This window comes from Limulus polyphemus, unplaced genomic scaffold (assembly GCF_000517525.1).
Source record: "Limulus polyphemus unplaced genomic scaffold, Limulus_polyphemus-2.1.2 Scaffold329, whole genome shotgun sequence".
NCBI classification, from domain to species: Eukaryota; Metazoa; Arthropoda; class Merostomata; order Xiphosura; family Limulidae; genus Limulus; species Limulus polyphemus.
In genome coordinates this window covers 337161-352214 of record NW_013665939.1, presented here as the reverse complement: position 1 = coordinate 352214, position 15054 = coordinate 337161, and the positions used below count along the sequence as shown (strand labels likewise).

At 32.0% G+C, this 15054-nt stretch overlaps 1 protein-coding gene across 1 annotated transcript in view; it reads right to left on the bottom strand.

Annotated features, from left to right (window-relative positions):
* The window catches only part of LOC106457427 (pancreatic triacylglycerol lipase-like), a 38190-nt gene that overhangs the window by 12661 nt on the left and 10475 nt on the right, over positions 1 to 15054 (bottom strand). The window contains exons 2-5 of the mRNA XM_013916841.2: positions 1799 to 2061; positions 1235 to 1381; positions 600 to 696; positions 217 to 339 (exon numbers count right to left, since the gene is read on the bottom strand). Of these exons, the coding sequence (XP_013772295.1) occupies positions 217 to 339; positions 600 to 696; positions 1235 to 1381; positions 1799 to 2061 (630 nt within the window). The remainder of the gene's footprint in view (positions 1 to 216; positions 340 to 599; positions 697 to 1234; positions 1382 to 1798; positions 2062 to 15054) is intronic.

Below are 15054 nucleotides of genomic sequence, written 5' to 3'. Positions count from 1 at the left end.
CACAGTTATACCATTGTGTAGCTTTGTCCTTAATAATAAACAACAACATTATAATTTTTTTAATTTAAAAATTTTAAACACCTGAAGAGTAACTTTAAACTTGTAACTTTATTACAATTTTTTGCTTCATTTTTAAAATTTTAGAAAACCCCTGAGAAATAACTTGAAACTTGTAATTTAAAAATTATTATTTACGTTTCATTTTTGATTTCTCACCTCTACCGTTCACAATGAAGTTTTCGTCATTAGTATGGATGACGTCAACAAACTCAGCGTCTGAAGGATCAAGGTGAACTTTTGGATCGGTTTTTTGAAAGTACGGTTCAGCAGGATCGAGTCCTAGTAAAAAATGAGATATATTTTGAAAGATGCATGATCTTCAATAACTATATTAATAAAAAAATCCTTTAAAATTATTCGCCTTCCTTTTGTGTGATAAAAGCCAATAAACATTTCATTAAAAACAATTCAATGACTTTACTAAATATTGGCAATAATATTAGATTTCTATTTTTCTCAAGAAAAAAAAAAGAAATGAAAAACTATAGTTTTCATAATCTTCAACAGAGCGTGAACTCTGTTATAGGACTTTGACTCACCCGTTATTCTACCCAAACCTGGAACTCTTTCTCCTGTATAACCAGCAATATGTGCTCCTACGCCGTGGCCTATAATGTGCATATTTGTAGGAGCCACCTAAAGTTTAAAACAAATAAAACATTAAATAATTATCTTGAAGATGTCTTATTTAGTCTAGGTGAATATCTCTTCGCTTTGCAGTGAAGTTACTCGTTTTCGATGTTCAGAGGAATATCGTGTTCAGCTTATCTCACTACTTTAAACTGCTGACTCTAATAAAAGGAATATAACAGTTATTCCCAATTCAAGGCTCACTTATTTGTTTTCGCTTTATTTTACATTGACTTTCTGATCTTGATGTACTTTCAGATACCAAAATACATCTAAATGAGAAACTATTAATAACCGAGTTTGCAGATCATCTTGATATACACAAACTTTGAATATTCCAATAGCTATAATTTACCCAAAAAGTAATTTGATAAGTAATTTATACGTACGTTAATTTAAGCGTAAGTCATAAGTATCCTAATTTATATATAACTGTAATGTACACTGACAATAAACGACAATATGTTATTCTAAGGAAAGACTTTCATATTTTGCAAATATATTATTTTTGTCTGACACAGGTATCTGTGGAACACAGACTTACTTCCAAGTTTTTCAAGAACTCCGCTATAATAGCACCAACCATGCGAGCATTAGCCACTGTCTGAGTGTAGGAGGAAGTGGCACCTCGTGACCAGTCCACGGAGATGATATTGTAATCGTCCTGAGTGAGCAATTCTTGTATCATTTGCTGGAAGTTTTAAAAATGTATTTCAAAATCTCGCACGAAAAATATTTTTTTGTATATTCTGATTTTTTCTTTATTATAATATTCATTATATATATGGAGTCTACTGAGAAAATTAAGATTTATTTTCAAAGAGGTCAAAAACAAGACCTATTACCCTAGAAAAAAAAATATTTTGTTTAGGCATACGTTCCAAATTAATGTTGTTCAAGTCTGAATAAGCCTTATTAAAATGTCTTTCATTCACGGAAGTTAAATCCCAAAGTTCGTTTCTCGTCTTTATCAGCATGAAACAGTTAATAGAGAGATTCAAATAAACTCACAGGTTATAACGTTTACAATGTTTAGGGTTATTTCTGTCTTACTTCTGGTTCAGAACTGGGATTTTATCATTATCTCAATTAAAGAAGCTTTACGAACCAACAACCACGGGTGATTAACATCTTCCAGATAGTCATGCACCAGCACCTTTAGTGGCTTATCAGGATCCAAATCTGACTTGGAAGTGTCATCCATGTTTATTCTCTGGAAGCGGTTAGGATTCTCCCTAGACGTTAAAAGAAAACGGACATTGATGGCATCAGGAGGATAAGGAAACATATTGATTGGACGATAAACAGAAAGGAAGGGCTCTCCGATTGAGAAACATCCATACTTTTCATAACAGCGTTTCAAAACATCATCTGAAAAAGAAAAATATATAAAAGGACAATGAATATGAACCTCTAAGCTTTCTATAACAGAGCTTCAAGAGCTTTAGTAGGTCACGTGTAAATACACATATTCTGAGGAAAAAGAGGAGGATACATTGTTTCAGGTTCATACGAAGTTACAACTTTTATATTAAGTTTGTACTAGTTCAAGTATTAAAAGAACTGTAACACAAATCTGATTGCGTTCAATCGACAACCTAACAATTCAAGAGATGTTACATAATATTGAACCTAATGTAAGTACTACTAGAGGCAGTTTTAAATGTAACAATGTAAAATGCCAAATTAATTAATTAATTAGTTATTTTACTAATGACAGCCTGACTTCTGATCAGGATGAATTACTTTTATTTAAGATTTTAAAACATTTCGGCTGTAAATCTGTATATCGATTTTTTTATCATTAGAGACATGCAAGACAAAACTGAGAACTTAAGAACGAATCAACATAAGTGACACAGTAGAAATCCAATTAGCCCTAGCACCCAAATCAGTTTCACCAGACACATTAGAAGCCAAAGTTGCACTTTAGTACCAGCACCAGAATCAGTTCCACCAGACACATTAGAAGCCAAAGTTGCACTTTAGTACCAGCACCAGAATCAGTTTCACCAGACATATTAGAAGCCAAAGTTGCACTTTAGTACCAGCACCAGAATCAGTTCCACCAGACATATTAGAAGCCAAAGTTGCACTTTAGTACCAGCACCAGAATCAGTTCCACCAGACACATTAGAAGCCAAAGTTACACTTTAGTACCAGCACCAGAATCAGTTCCACCAGACACATTAGAAGCCAAAGTTACACTTTAGTACCAGCACCAGAATCAGTTCCACCAGAAGCCTGAACATCATAATAATCTCATCATACACAATTTGATTTCATTAGAAACAAAAACACTATTAATGACAATGCTTTCAAACAACTGAATTCTTGCAGATCACGTCCCGATATAATGTACAGCTTCCCTGAAGTCCATAAACAGAACCATCCATTACGTCCTACCCTTTTAGCAACAAGAATGCACCGTTACAGATTACCCAAGTTCATTTATCTATTTTTAAACAGTTAACATTTAATGAATCACTGTCCTGTTCTCATTATCATTTATTAATGCATTCTTCTCGTGAATGTTTTACGGTTATCTTTGATGTAATTTCTTTATTCACAAACAATGAGTTCTATGTTTGCCTAATTTTTGTTGTTTTATGTCTGAGGATGACCTAAGTAAAAGGGTCGGAACGTTGCATGGCCATATTTTTACGTATGTGTACGTATTTATATGAAATAAACATCTCAAAAGTTGTATTGTCTGTAAGTATACGTGTGGTGACTGCAAGGCCACCTATAGTAGAAAATGTAAACGACATTTTTATTTTAAATAAACTCTTTTCGATAAAAATGATAGTCTAATTAATAACTTTATAAATAAAATACTTATTTAAAAAAAAAATATTTTATATTTTGCCTAATTTTCGTTGTTTTATGTCTGAGGATGACCAAAGTAAAAGGGTCGGAACGTTGCATGGCCACATTTTTACGTAATAAACATCTCAAAAGTTGGAAACAGTAAGATATTTTCTTGTAACTACCAAACTAATCGTTTTCTACAAATAAGTGGAAGAATATGACAATTATCTAAAAACAACCTGATTAATGAAAATTAAGTGAACTATTTTTTTCTTGTAAGTTTTTGTTTCCAAAGCCTCAAATTTTTCTGATTATAAATCACAACAAAAGATAAGTTTAAATCGTATATAATGAACCTATATAAGATTGATATTTAGAAACATTAACAATACATTTAATTTTTCATTGTTTAGCAGTAAGCATTGACATTAAATTTCTGTCATTGTTTCATATATGTAACAATTTACTATTGGAATTAGAGGACTGATATATGTAACAATTTACCGAGAACTGATTCAGGAAATTGTTACTTCGTCATCTTTCATTCTAGTGAATTGTCACTTAAGAGTTTTGTAAGTTTATTTTACAAGTAAACTTAAAACATACCTACCTTAGGCAAGCACTGACTTATACACTCATGAAAAAATATAGCTTTAACTCGAGCAATTATTGTAAAGCACTTTTACGAGCTCTTAATAAAAATTCCAATTAAAATATTCTAATCCTGTCTCTAACAGTACAACCTATTATCTTTAGCGTAAGTTAGTGAATTATTCCATTCAAAAATGTGTAAAAACACTGCAAGTTGAAACAAAAATGACCGAACTCTTTTTGTTAATACTGTTCTAAACTTACAGGATATGTTTTTAATTTATTAACTGATTATTATTTATTTATGCATCAAACTTACCGTTTTAAATAGAAGTGTTTTTATATAATATAACCATGCAAAATATCCTACTTTATATTCAGTTGACAACGTGAATAAAAATATCCTACTGTATATTCAGTTGACAACGTGAATAAAAATATCCTACTTTATATTCAGTTGACAACGTGAATAAAAATATCCTACTGTATATTCAGTTGACAACGTGAATAAAAATATCCTACTGTATATTCAGTTGACAACGTGAATAAAAACATCCTACTGTATATTCAGTTGACAACGTGAATAAAAATATCCTACTGTATATTCAGTTGACAACGTGAATAAAAATATCCTACTGTATATTCAGTTGACAACGTGAATAAAAATAATACTACTTTATATATATATATATATATATATATTTGATAACTTGTTTAGTTTAAATACAAAGCTGCACAATGGAATATATGTGCTGCCCCACCACAAGGATCGAACTCCGAATTTTAGTGTTAAAGTCCTCAACCTTACTGTTGAGCTACCGGCATAAAATCCAAATAATAACCCTTTTATTTGTTTTTTCCATACATAACGTTTTTGGAATCTGACTAAGTTTATACGCATGATGATATTATTTCAAATCTAGAATCGATTTGTATCTGTGAACCTGAAAGCTCATGAAATTCTTCAGACATTATAATAGTTGGTAAACGAAAAAAGAACTAGGCATATATATATTGAAAAGTTTGTTTGTTTGTAATTAAGCACAAAGCAACACAATTGGCTATCTGTGCTCTGCCCACCACGAGTATCGAAACCCGGTTTCTAGCGTTGTAAGTCCGAAAACATACCGCTGTACCATTGGGGGGCGCCATTGGAGGGGAGGGGACTATAATGAAAAGGAAATATTCCAGTAACTGTAAGATTCAAGTAGAAAGTTAAAAAAACAAAACATTTCCGCGATATTCGCCGAATTGATTTGTTAGTCGAACTTAGCTGTCCAGTTTTAAATATCCTTAAACGTGTGATGTCGTGCTGTTAGGTCTAGACGTAGACCAATAAACGCAAGTTTTATGTTCAGCTCATAACTAACTTAAAACTCCATATTTACCAGCTTTAATACGAAGTTCTTTTATATCATCATATAGATTCAACATTATACACAAAATCATAAGAAGTGTTTGATGAGATCTAAATATTATTAAAAAACAACAACAACGATTAAAGTAGCTAGTCGGTTAAAACAAGATCCAAGCGTTAATCGTTGGAAAATAAATTTCATTTGTTAAGTTTCCAAATAATCTAAAATATACATTGGACTTTCATTTTACTTCCACATCCTCTTCATTTTCAATATTTACAAATACCAAAATTCAAGGAGTTAAAATACTTTAAGTTTCACTTGTTGATTTATTAGCATAGACATATAGGATAAATTAGATTCTTGCTGCTTTATTATATTTGATTCAATAATCTCCTGAATTTAAAATCATAAAAAATATTCAACGTTAAACTGGTACACAATTAATTTTTTTTTATTTAGGCCTATCTGCGGCCTTCAAAAAGTTGACGTTACACTCCTGAGGATGACGTTGTAACATGTAGAGTCGTCAACTTTTTGAAGGCCACAGATAGGCCTAAATAAAATGTTTTTAATTGTGTACCAGTTTAACATTGAATATTATTTATGATTTTAACTTTATACACAAGTGCCAAAATACTACAATTATCTCCTGAATTCTTGGAATGTTAAGCTGTAGAACAAAACCACACTAGAAAATTTAGAACATTTGATTATTTGTTTGTTTGTTTTTCGAATTTCGCGCAAAGCTACACGAGGGCTATCTACGCTAGCTGTCCCTAACTTAACAGTGTAAGACTAGAGGGAAGGCAGCTAGTCATTACCACCCACCGCAAACTCTTGTACTACTTTTTTACCAACTAATACCAACTATATCGCCCACATGGCTGAAATGGCGAGCGTGTTTGGTGGGACGGGAATTCGAACCCGCAACCCTCACATTGGGAGTCAAGCGCCCTAACCACGTGGCCATGCCGGGCCTACTTTAGAGAAGGCATGAATTAGGTAATGTAGTTGTGACAGAGGGTTATTGGTAATTTCTGAGAAAATCGGTAAAAACACTTAAAATATTCTGTAAATTTGTTGGTGTATCTAAATGACAACTGTCCGGTTGTTGAATTGAATAATAGATGACAATTCTCGATGGTTGTGCTGAGATGCACCGATTCATCATGTGGAAGCTGATTACCTCACAGGAAATAGAAAATAATTGGTTTACTGATATCACCATTGGCCTTCTAGTGTATACTATCCAACTTATTCCCATCTTCTGCTTTTCATAGTTACACCATACGTTACTTTGTTTTAAGCAATCCCATTCCTTCTGAATGTTGACGAAGAGCTTCCACGGTTGCTGTTTCTGGATCAATAGTGCAGATATACAGTCAGTAGAGTTGTATCGAACTTGATTTTCTTGCAAGCTAGTCAGATGGCCTAGCACATATCCAGGTGATTGTCTTACCATGTATTTGCTTTACTTTCTGCCATCCATCGAGGGACCAACCACTCTCAGTTTTACGCAGTACAGTCTGAGAGTCACTTTCAAATATCCTGTTGGTGACACAGCCTATTTACGGCTCATTGCTCTCAGAAATCCAGAAGAGAGCTTCAAGCTCCCCCTTCTGTTGATTGTGAGAAGTTTGAATGCTTCACCCGTCTTATGCAGAATGTTGTTGATCCACTAGACAGTGAATGTTCAATCAGTTTTATTGCTATCTATGGTGTAGGAATGATTTGTGGCTGTTATGAGAAGCGACTGTCCACCAAGGTATTCAAACAGGTGCCGACAGGCTTTTTATCTCTGTCTAGGCTGATTTCCATAGATTCCAGTGGTGCCAGTGTTTATTCTACATAGGGAAATTCGATACCCGGTGATGAGTAATTATCTCAGTGATAACTATATATCATCTGTCCACCAATAACAGACCCCAGAGGCTGTTTGGTAGGTAGGTGTTTGCGGGATTGTTGTGGAGCTGAAATGTTCCAACTGAAATGAGTGGTCGCTCGATGATTGAATGAATGGTTTTTACATTGAAAGACTATGATAAATAATTGTGCTTGTAAGCTCTGTTGATGTTTTACGGTGCTCTTAAGGGCTTTAATAGGAGTGTCTGAAGTACATCCTGTCACCAATCAAATGTTTTGTATTTTTTCGATCTTATTTAGTTGAGTAACACTCATACTGTTTAAAATATAAACATAGAATACACAACGAAACTTTCGATTCTTAAATTATAAATAACTTAAGCATTTCTCTACAAAAAGCTATGATTTATATCTATGGAGAGAACTTTTCCTTCTTGAAGCACGACTTCGTTTTCCTTTATTGGAGCATAGGAGAACATTCATAAAGAGACAACATTTAAAGTATTGACAACTGATTTTACAATAGCATTTTCAATAGAAAACCTTAAACAAAAAGTAATTCACCCAAAATGATATGTTATTCTAACAGCAGTGTTTACAGTGGTGACCTCTCACATTCAGTTTCTAGGCAACAGGAACCACTATAGTTATACTTTTAATCACTTCCAAATGACATCTATATTGTGTCATGAGATGTTCAACAATAATTTTATTACAAATTAGAAAAAATTGTTCTTCGACTAGTGAATTAAATATCCTAATAATATTTGATTACAAAATTCGGCTAAGAACCATATAAATTGATGAGATGTGAGAGTGTAAAATAACAGCCATTAGTAACGGTCTACAATAAAGTATACAATGTAGTGAATACGTTGTCTTCGCTATGACGCTATAATTGGCCAGTTAATGATAAGTTAAGATTATGATACTTTTTTAAGAATGATTCATATTAAATTTAGTAATCGAGGACTATGAGTTAGAATTTTCATACAAGGAGAGTTATTCTTGTAAATAGCATTAATTCATTTGACTGGGATAATCTATGTAAATAAACGTCAATATGTGTGTGTCGCAGTCCTTTTACGTTTCCACATTTCTTGATCAAACAGCATCAAACTTGTGGTACAGGATGACATGAGGAAAGTCATGAGTACATTTCAGAAACTCTTGCAAACACAACATTTCATAAAACGTACGCATGTTAATTCTTAACCTGACGATTTGTTTAATGGCGCATTTAAAATTCCCAAACGTAGTTAAAGTTTAGAATATTTCTCTGAAAAAGGGTTATTAAAATATACTTGTTTATCAATTTTTGTCCAAGTATAAGCATTAATTATTTGTTTGGGAAGGTGTTCATGATGTTTAGCTCAATTCAAAATGTAAATGTTCAGAACACTTTCTTTTCACAATTAATGTTTTTATCACTACCAAAATTTGTATATTTATTGAGAGTATTATTGCGAAAAATGTTTCTAAAAAAGCGTTTACTTCCGTCCAATTTGTGGATACGAGTTTTGTACTAGAAAAGGAGCGATGTATAAAACCTATAAAAAGAGTTTCTAATCTGTACTTACCAGAATATTGACGTAAACTTCATTATAACTGTAGAATAAATATGAAAGGTGTTGGGAATTTCTTTCTTTCTTTGAGGGTTTGATTGATTGACTGTTTTGTAGTTGTGCCACTAGGGAGCTTTTTTGAGGTGGAGAGTTAAGATATTTATTTAGTTCTTTAAAGGTTAATAATTATTATTGACGTGCAAGAAGTTTAAATCACCTGGGAGAAATTATACCTTTGACTCTGTGGGTGTATAAACCAGAGGAAAGACAGCTACGCAACACCACTAACTTTTGTTCTTCTCTTGTTTGATTGAACAGTGGGATTTAGCCGTCGCTGTAATAATGCACCCACGATCCCAAGTGCAGAGCGTGTTTTATTGATTAATTAATATTCTAAGTAACACATATGGAAAGCAACAATAACATTACTAAACTAAGTATATCGAATAAACTCGTTAATATATTGAATTACATTCAGAACTATTATATATAACACTGTGGTATATGAACAGTTTTAATTAAATCACCACGAATGAAGCGGCAATACTTTTACATTACAAGTAAAGCTTAACACTAGATGGCAAAGTAATATTATCAACAGATATCACTATCGTAATACTTAAATGACATTACAGTAATACCTCCAGAAGTGTCCAAAACAACAATACCAGAAAACACTACAATAATATTACCAGAAGATTCCTTAATATTAACAATATCAGAAGACACTAAAGTAATATAACCAGGAGTTTCACAATGATAATATCAAAAGATACTACAGTAATCTACTGTTAGAAGGATCCAAAATATTTTTACTATAATGAACGTAGCGTGTATATATATGTATCTATGTATGTATGTGACCGAAATAGTAAGTAAAATGTGGCGCCATCTATTGCATTGCATCACAAATAAAAATCCATAAATATTTTCACACTTTGGGTATTCAAGATTTGAACAATTAGAAAAATAACTATGGTATATGCAACAACCATTTCTTTATAATAGAACACAATTACAAATAAAAGTACTCTCCTCACAACAAGAACATGACTTTCACTTGGGCTGTACGTGAGGGTTTTATTATATCCTTATTGAAGTAATTTTTAAATGTAGTACTGAGAAACTGAAGATCTTAAAAAACATTCTTTTTTTTAATAAACGGTACCACTTTTAATATTCAAAAATTTTGTAAAAATTTGTACATTGAATGATTTTAAGGCAATAAGTTGCGTATAACTAAAGAGCACAATCCCAACACTTTTCTTGTGCAGTACTTCCCAGAAAAAAATCATTTTTTAGAAAATGTTCACTTTTTCTAAATTTTTTCAATGAGGTATGAAAACAACGATTAATAACCACTATCACAAACAGCCGCCCGTAAGTTGGCGTTTCTGCTAGTAATAATAATACCTGAAGATACTACAGCAATACTGCCAAAATATACAAGTAGAAGAAAACTAGAAGACACCACAGTAGTAAAAATAAACGGTATCACAGTAATGATACCAAAATACACTACAAAAATATCACCAGAAATTTCCGTAGAATAAACAGTATCAAAAACTTCACATTAAATCCTATAAGGTATCACACTGCTAATACCAAAGGTTCCACAGTAATTGGCCAGAATATATTAAACAAATGATGCTAGAAGGTTGTAGAAAATAATACATAAAGTTACCACAGTAATATAAACAAAATAACAAAATAACCCCAAAATAACACTGCATAAAGGGCACTAAAATATAATTATAAGAATGCCCAGAAGAATTAGGGGACGAAAAGTAGTGACAAAAGCTTTTTTTTAAAATTCAGTATAAGGTAATTGAATCTAAATGACAAACAGTTCTTTTTTAGTTTTCATGTCATAAAACACTAGCCCCCCCCCCCACAGTGGCACAGCGGAATGTCTGCGGACGTACACCGCTAGAAACTGGGTTTCGATACCTATGGTGGGTAGAGCACAGATAGCCCTTTGTGTAGCTTTGTGCTTAACTACAAACAAACATTCTCCAAAGTTGTAGAAGATTCTCGAGAGTAAGAATGAACAATATATGTATATACGTAAACGTTTAAATATAGCTCAGTATTGTTACGTAAAACTGAAATTTCTAGAACGCCTCCACACGGCTATAAATATAACAAACAACAACAACACTAAATGTTAAAAGTTCTCTATTAAAAATTCTTCACATTTTCTTTGTCCCCGATGGCTCATTTGTAAGCCAAAGAATTTGTAATGCTAAAATTTGATCCTTGCGATGGGCTTAGTACAGGTAGTCCATTGTTTCGCTTTGTGTTTAATAAGAAACAAGTAAACACATAATACATTTCTTCGGTATTTATAGTTAGGAAAGTAGCACTACTGTCGGTGTAGTTGCTGTTTTGATGAAACTTTGCTATTGTTCTCACGCGCCTTCTAGATAAGCTGTGTCACGGAGGTCAAGGAAACAGAGAAAAGGTTTAATTTTGCGCACAGTAAGTGTGGAATACAGATGAAATAAATAGACTGAGTGTGCTAAGCAAGTAGAGATCTTGTATTTAGATACCGTTGGAAATGTTATATGACACCGCTATATAATGTACTAAAGGTGGATTCCTCGGTGCAATTACAAATGGAGATTCTACTTTTTACACGCGGAAGGGCCTGTTTTAAACACTGTCTGATGCGTACAATTTGCACGTTTGGACAACTACAAATTTTTTATTTTCACACGCACAAGTACACGTGGTGTAATCACTAGTCGAAATCAAAGTTCTTTACGCTGAATGAATCAAGAATGGTCTTACACATACATATAATTATTCTATCTTATGCTGTTAGTGATTCCAAAAACCCTTTGACACCCGAAGAGAGAACGGACCTCATCTATTCTGACATTCTGGGTCAATAATTCCTAAGCACATAAAATTGTTTGGAAATAAAAGAGATATCCATACCGAGTAAGTTAAGTTGTTTTAAATGTTTCGTTTCGTAAGTGTGTTATAAGGGTAATGGTTAAATCCTATTATTCGATGACATAAGAGTAACTCAAAAGTTGGCGGTGGGTGTTGTTAACTAGCATATTTATACAAATTATCAAAATAACACGTTAATATAATAAGCTTTATAATTATGTGACTGTAAATATAGATAAAAGGTGAAGTTAAATTTAAGTATATATAAAATATTCCATAATCATTTTATTTAATAGAAAAAATGTAGAAACTTTACTATATGTTTTAAAATAATAATTTTATAAAATTGACACAAATTACGCATATAATTACAATACAAGATTTAATATTTATTTCCATATATGTAGTATACTTCACTATATAACTAAAAAATTTTAAACATGTATAGATGTCTCATTGGCATAATATTCAGTAATCTATATTTGTCAATATCATTTCTAAAAGTATTTCTATTTTGTAAAATTAAATGTGTATACTTATTTTACACAGTAATTGCTGTATGTATAGTGTTGTAACATGTCCATCCACAAATAATTATTACCTATTGCAACCCTGAATGAAACCAAGACGAATATATAATTCTCAACATTTTTATTTTATCATATGTTTAGTGTAATAACATTTATATAACACACACACACATATATATATTAATATTTATTTATATTTCGCAAATGTATTTTCCAGTTTAGGTTTTTCAATTTAAATTCTCCAATACTTATAACTGTTTACTTTCTCAATTAATTGACATTTACAACTATTTATATCATATAATTTAAAAATAAGATCATATTCGTTTCTTCTCCCTTTAACTTAAAACATATATATTTCGTTATTGAAATATTTAAATATAATTCGCTTAATTCAAACCAGTTTAAAATTTTTTCGCATCCTTATTAATTAAAAGTCCACCAGTAGCAAAGCGGTAAGTCCAGAGACTTATAACGCTAAAAACCGGGCTTTGATACCCGTGGTGGGCACAGCATAGATAGCCCATTGTGTAGTTTGGGAGTAACTAGAAACAGACAAACACTAATTTTAATCATATTTTCATTTGTACACGTGGTATATGTTACAGCAGTATCACCAGCAAAAGTTATGATATTTCAGTGTAACTCTAGCTCTAGCTCTACAAATATGACATGAATGCAGCATTTATTTTAGATTATAGTTGTTATTAGTCAGATGGAGGAAATTTTATCCAATCTTGGGGGTCCGTTTTATCCAACCTTATCGGCAAAACAGCATCCACTTACAAGAAGTGCATCTTTTTAATATCTGAAAATGATTTGTGTCCAGTCTTTGTTTTAACTAGAAGTAACATGACATTTATAAAACGGTTCAGTTTAAAACATTTTGAATTTTTATTACCTTCATCTCACTTGGTGAAAACCACATTCAAAGTGAAGGTGATCGTCTTACTCTACGTCTCCATAATTACAATGCACATTTGTAGTTATACATAGAAAATATATATGCGTACATGTGTTAATAGTTGTACCAACTCCTTACATACAGATACGTGTGCTAATAACACAAGCCTGCGATGGTTTTTTCTTCAAATTTTTATATGCTCTACGGTAATTCTTTTACGCTGAATCCTAAAATGATATCAATTTTTCTCCATCACGTACAGATTTTTCACAAAATGTCATAACGCAATATATAATAGAAAGACCACAACACGTAGTTTTGAGTCTAAAAGACGTAGATTTCACACAAAAAATCAGGATGAATGAGGGTGTATATTCATTTAACATCAATGCTCTTGATTTTCTTCAGTTTGTTTGTATTTTTGTTAACAAACATAATAATCATAAAAAATGTTCATTGTGGTAAACGAAACAATAATTTGATTTAAGTAAGAGTTTTTCTTCCTGATTTGTAAAACATCCTTACGTGATAGGAAAAATTAATATTGTTTTCGAAATTTGCGTAGCTGAATTATGGAAAATCCGTTATCAAAACCAAAACAACTTTTATGAAGTTTAAATTCGCAGGCCTGTGTAATTCTACTTATTCAAAACACACCATTCACGTGTCAATAGTTATATTTATATTATTATCTAGATAATGAAACATTATCTAGATTTGATATTTAAATTTCACGTGGTTTTATTCATAGTAATAGTTTTGAGAAAAAAAAAGACAATTTTCGTTTTGAATCTATGGCCTTTCTTTTGATCGATTTGGTTGTAGTTAAATACAGAGCCACTCAATGTGCTATCTGTACTGTACCAATTATGGGTATCGAAACCAGGTTTATAGAGCTATATGCCTTCAGACTTGGTGCTGAGTCACTGGGAGGGCACCATTCTTTCGAATTAAATATAAATTTATTTAATTATAGTTATTTTAATGTTAAATAATTTGTTTGTTTATTTTTCAATAACGGTAATCTATCGATTGATATACACAAACTTAAACAGAGTTTATAAATGTACTTTAAATAAATATAGTAATAGAAGCCATTAATAACCTTTCTTTTTAAATTTCGCCTCACTTCAGTAAGCCTATTTTTATACGATATAATATATTCTCACTAAGATTATTAAAATTGTTATGTACCATGCTCTATATGCATCTACCTGTTGAATATGATTATTAATTACTTGCATGCGCTGAAACAACTACTGAAGCTTATATAAGAAGGTTAAGTTTCACTAGTTTTGTTAGTTTGCTGTTGACCTTTTAAAAGTGAAAGATAAGTGGATTATTTATTTTTTTCAGATTCTGACTGTGATTTTTCTGTTATCTTTTGCTATTATTCTCATTAAGCATAAAGCTATACGAAAGGTTATTTGTGCGCTACTCACCACTGGTATCAAAACCCCGTTTCTAACAGTATAAGTCCGCAGACATACTACTGTGTCACTAGAGGGCTTTATGTTATTTGTAGTATTATTTTGTGAACGATATTCATCCGTGAAACGTTGTGGGTTGGACATCCATATCTGCTCTCCTTTCTATAATATTCCACATTGTAGGTTATTTTGAATATATCTTAGAAGTTGAGAGCATTTGTGTCATTAGCTATGTTTTATACAACACCTATTACACGTGTGCCAGAAACACTCCACCCCCCACATGTATGGAATGATTCTGCCAGTAGTTACGTTTACACCATATACATAGAAGCGTTGTAAACAGTTTTTCATAAGATTGCACTGTTACGCCTCCAGTCGTTACTTGATTTTCCGTAACTTCGTTCC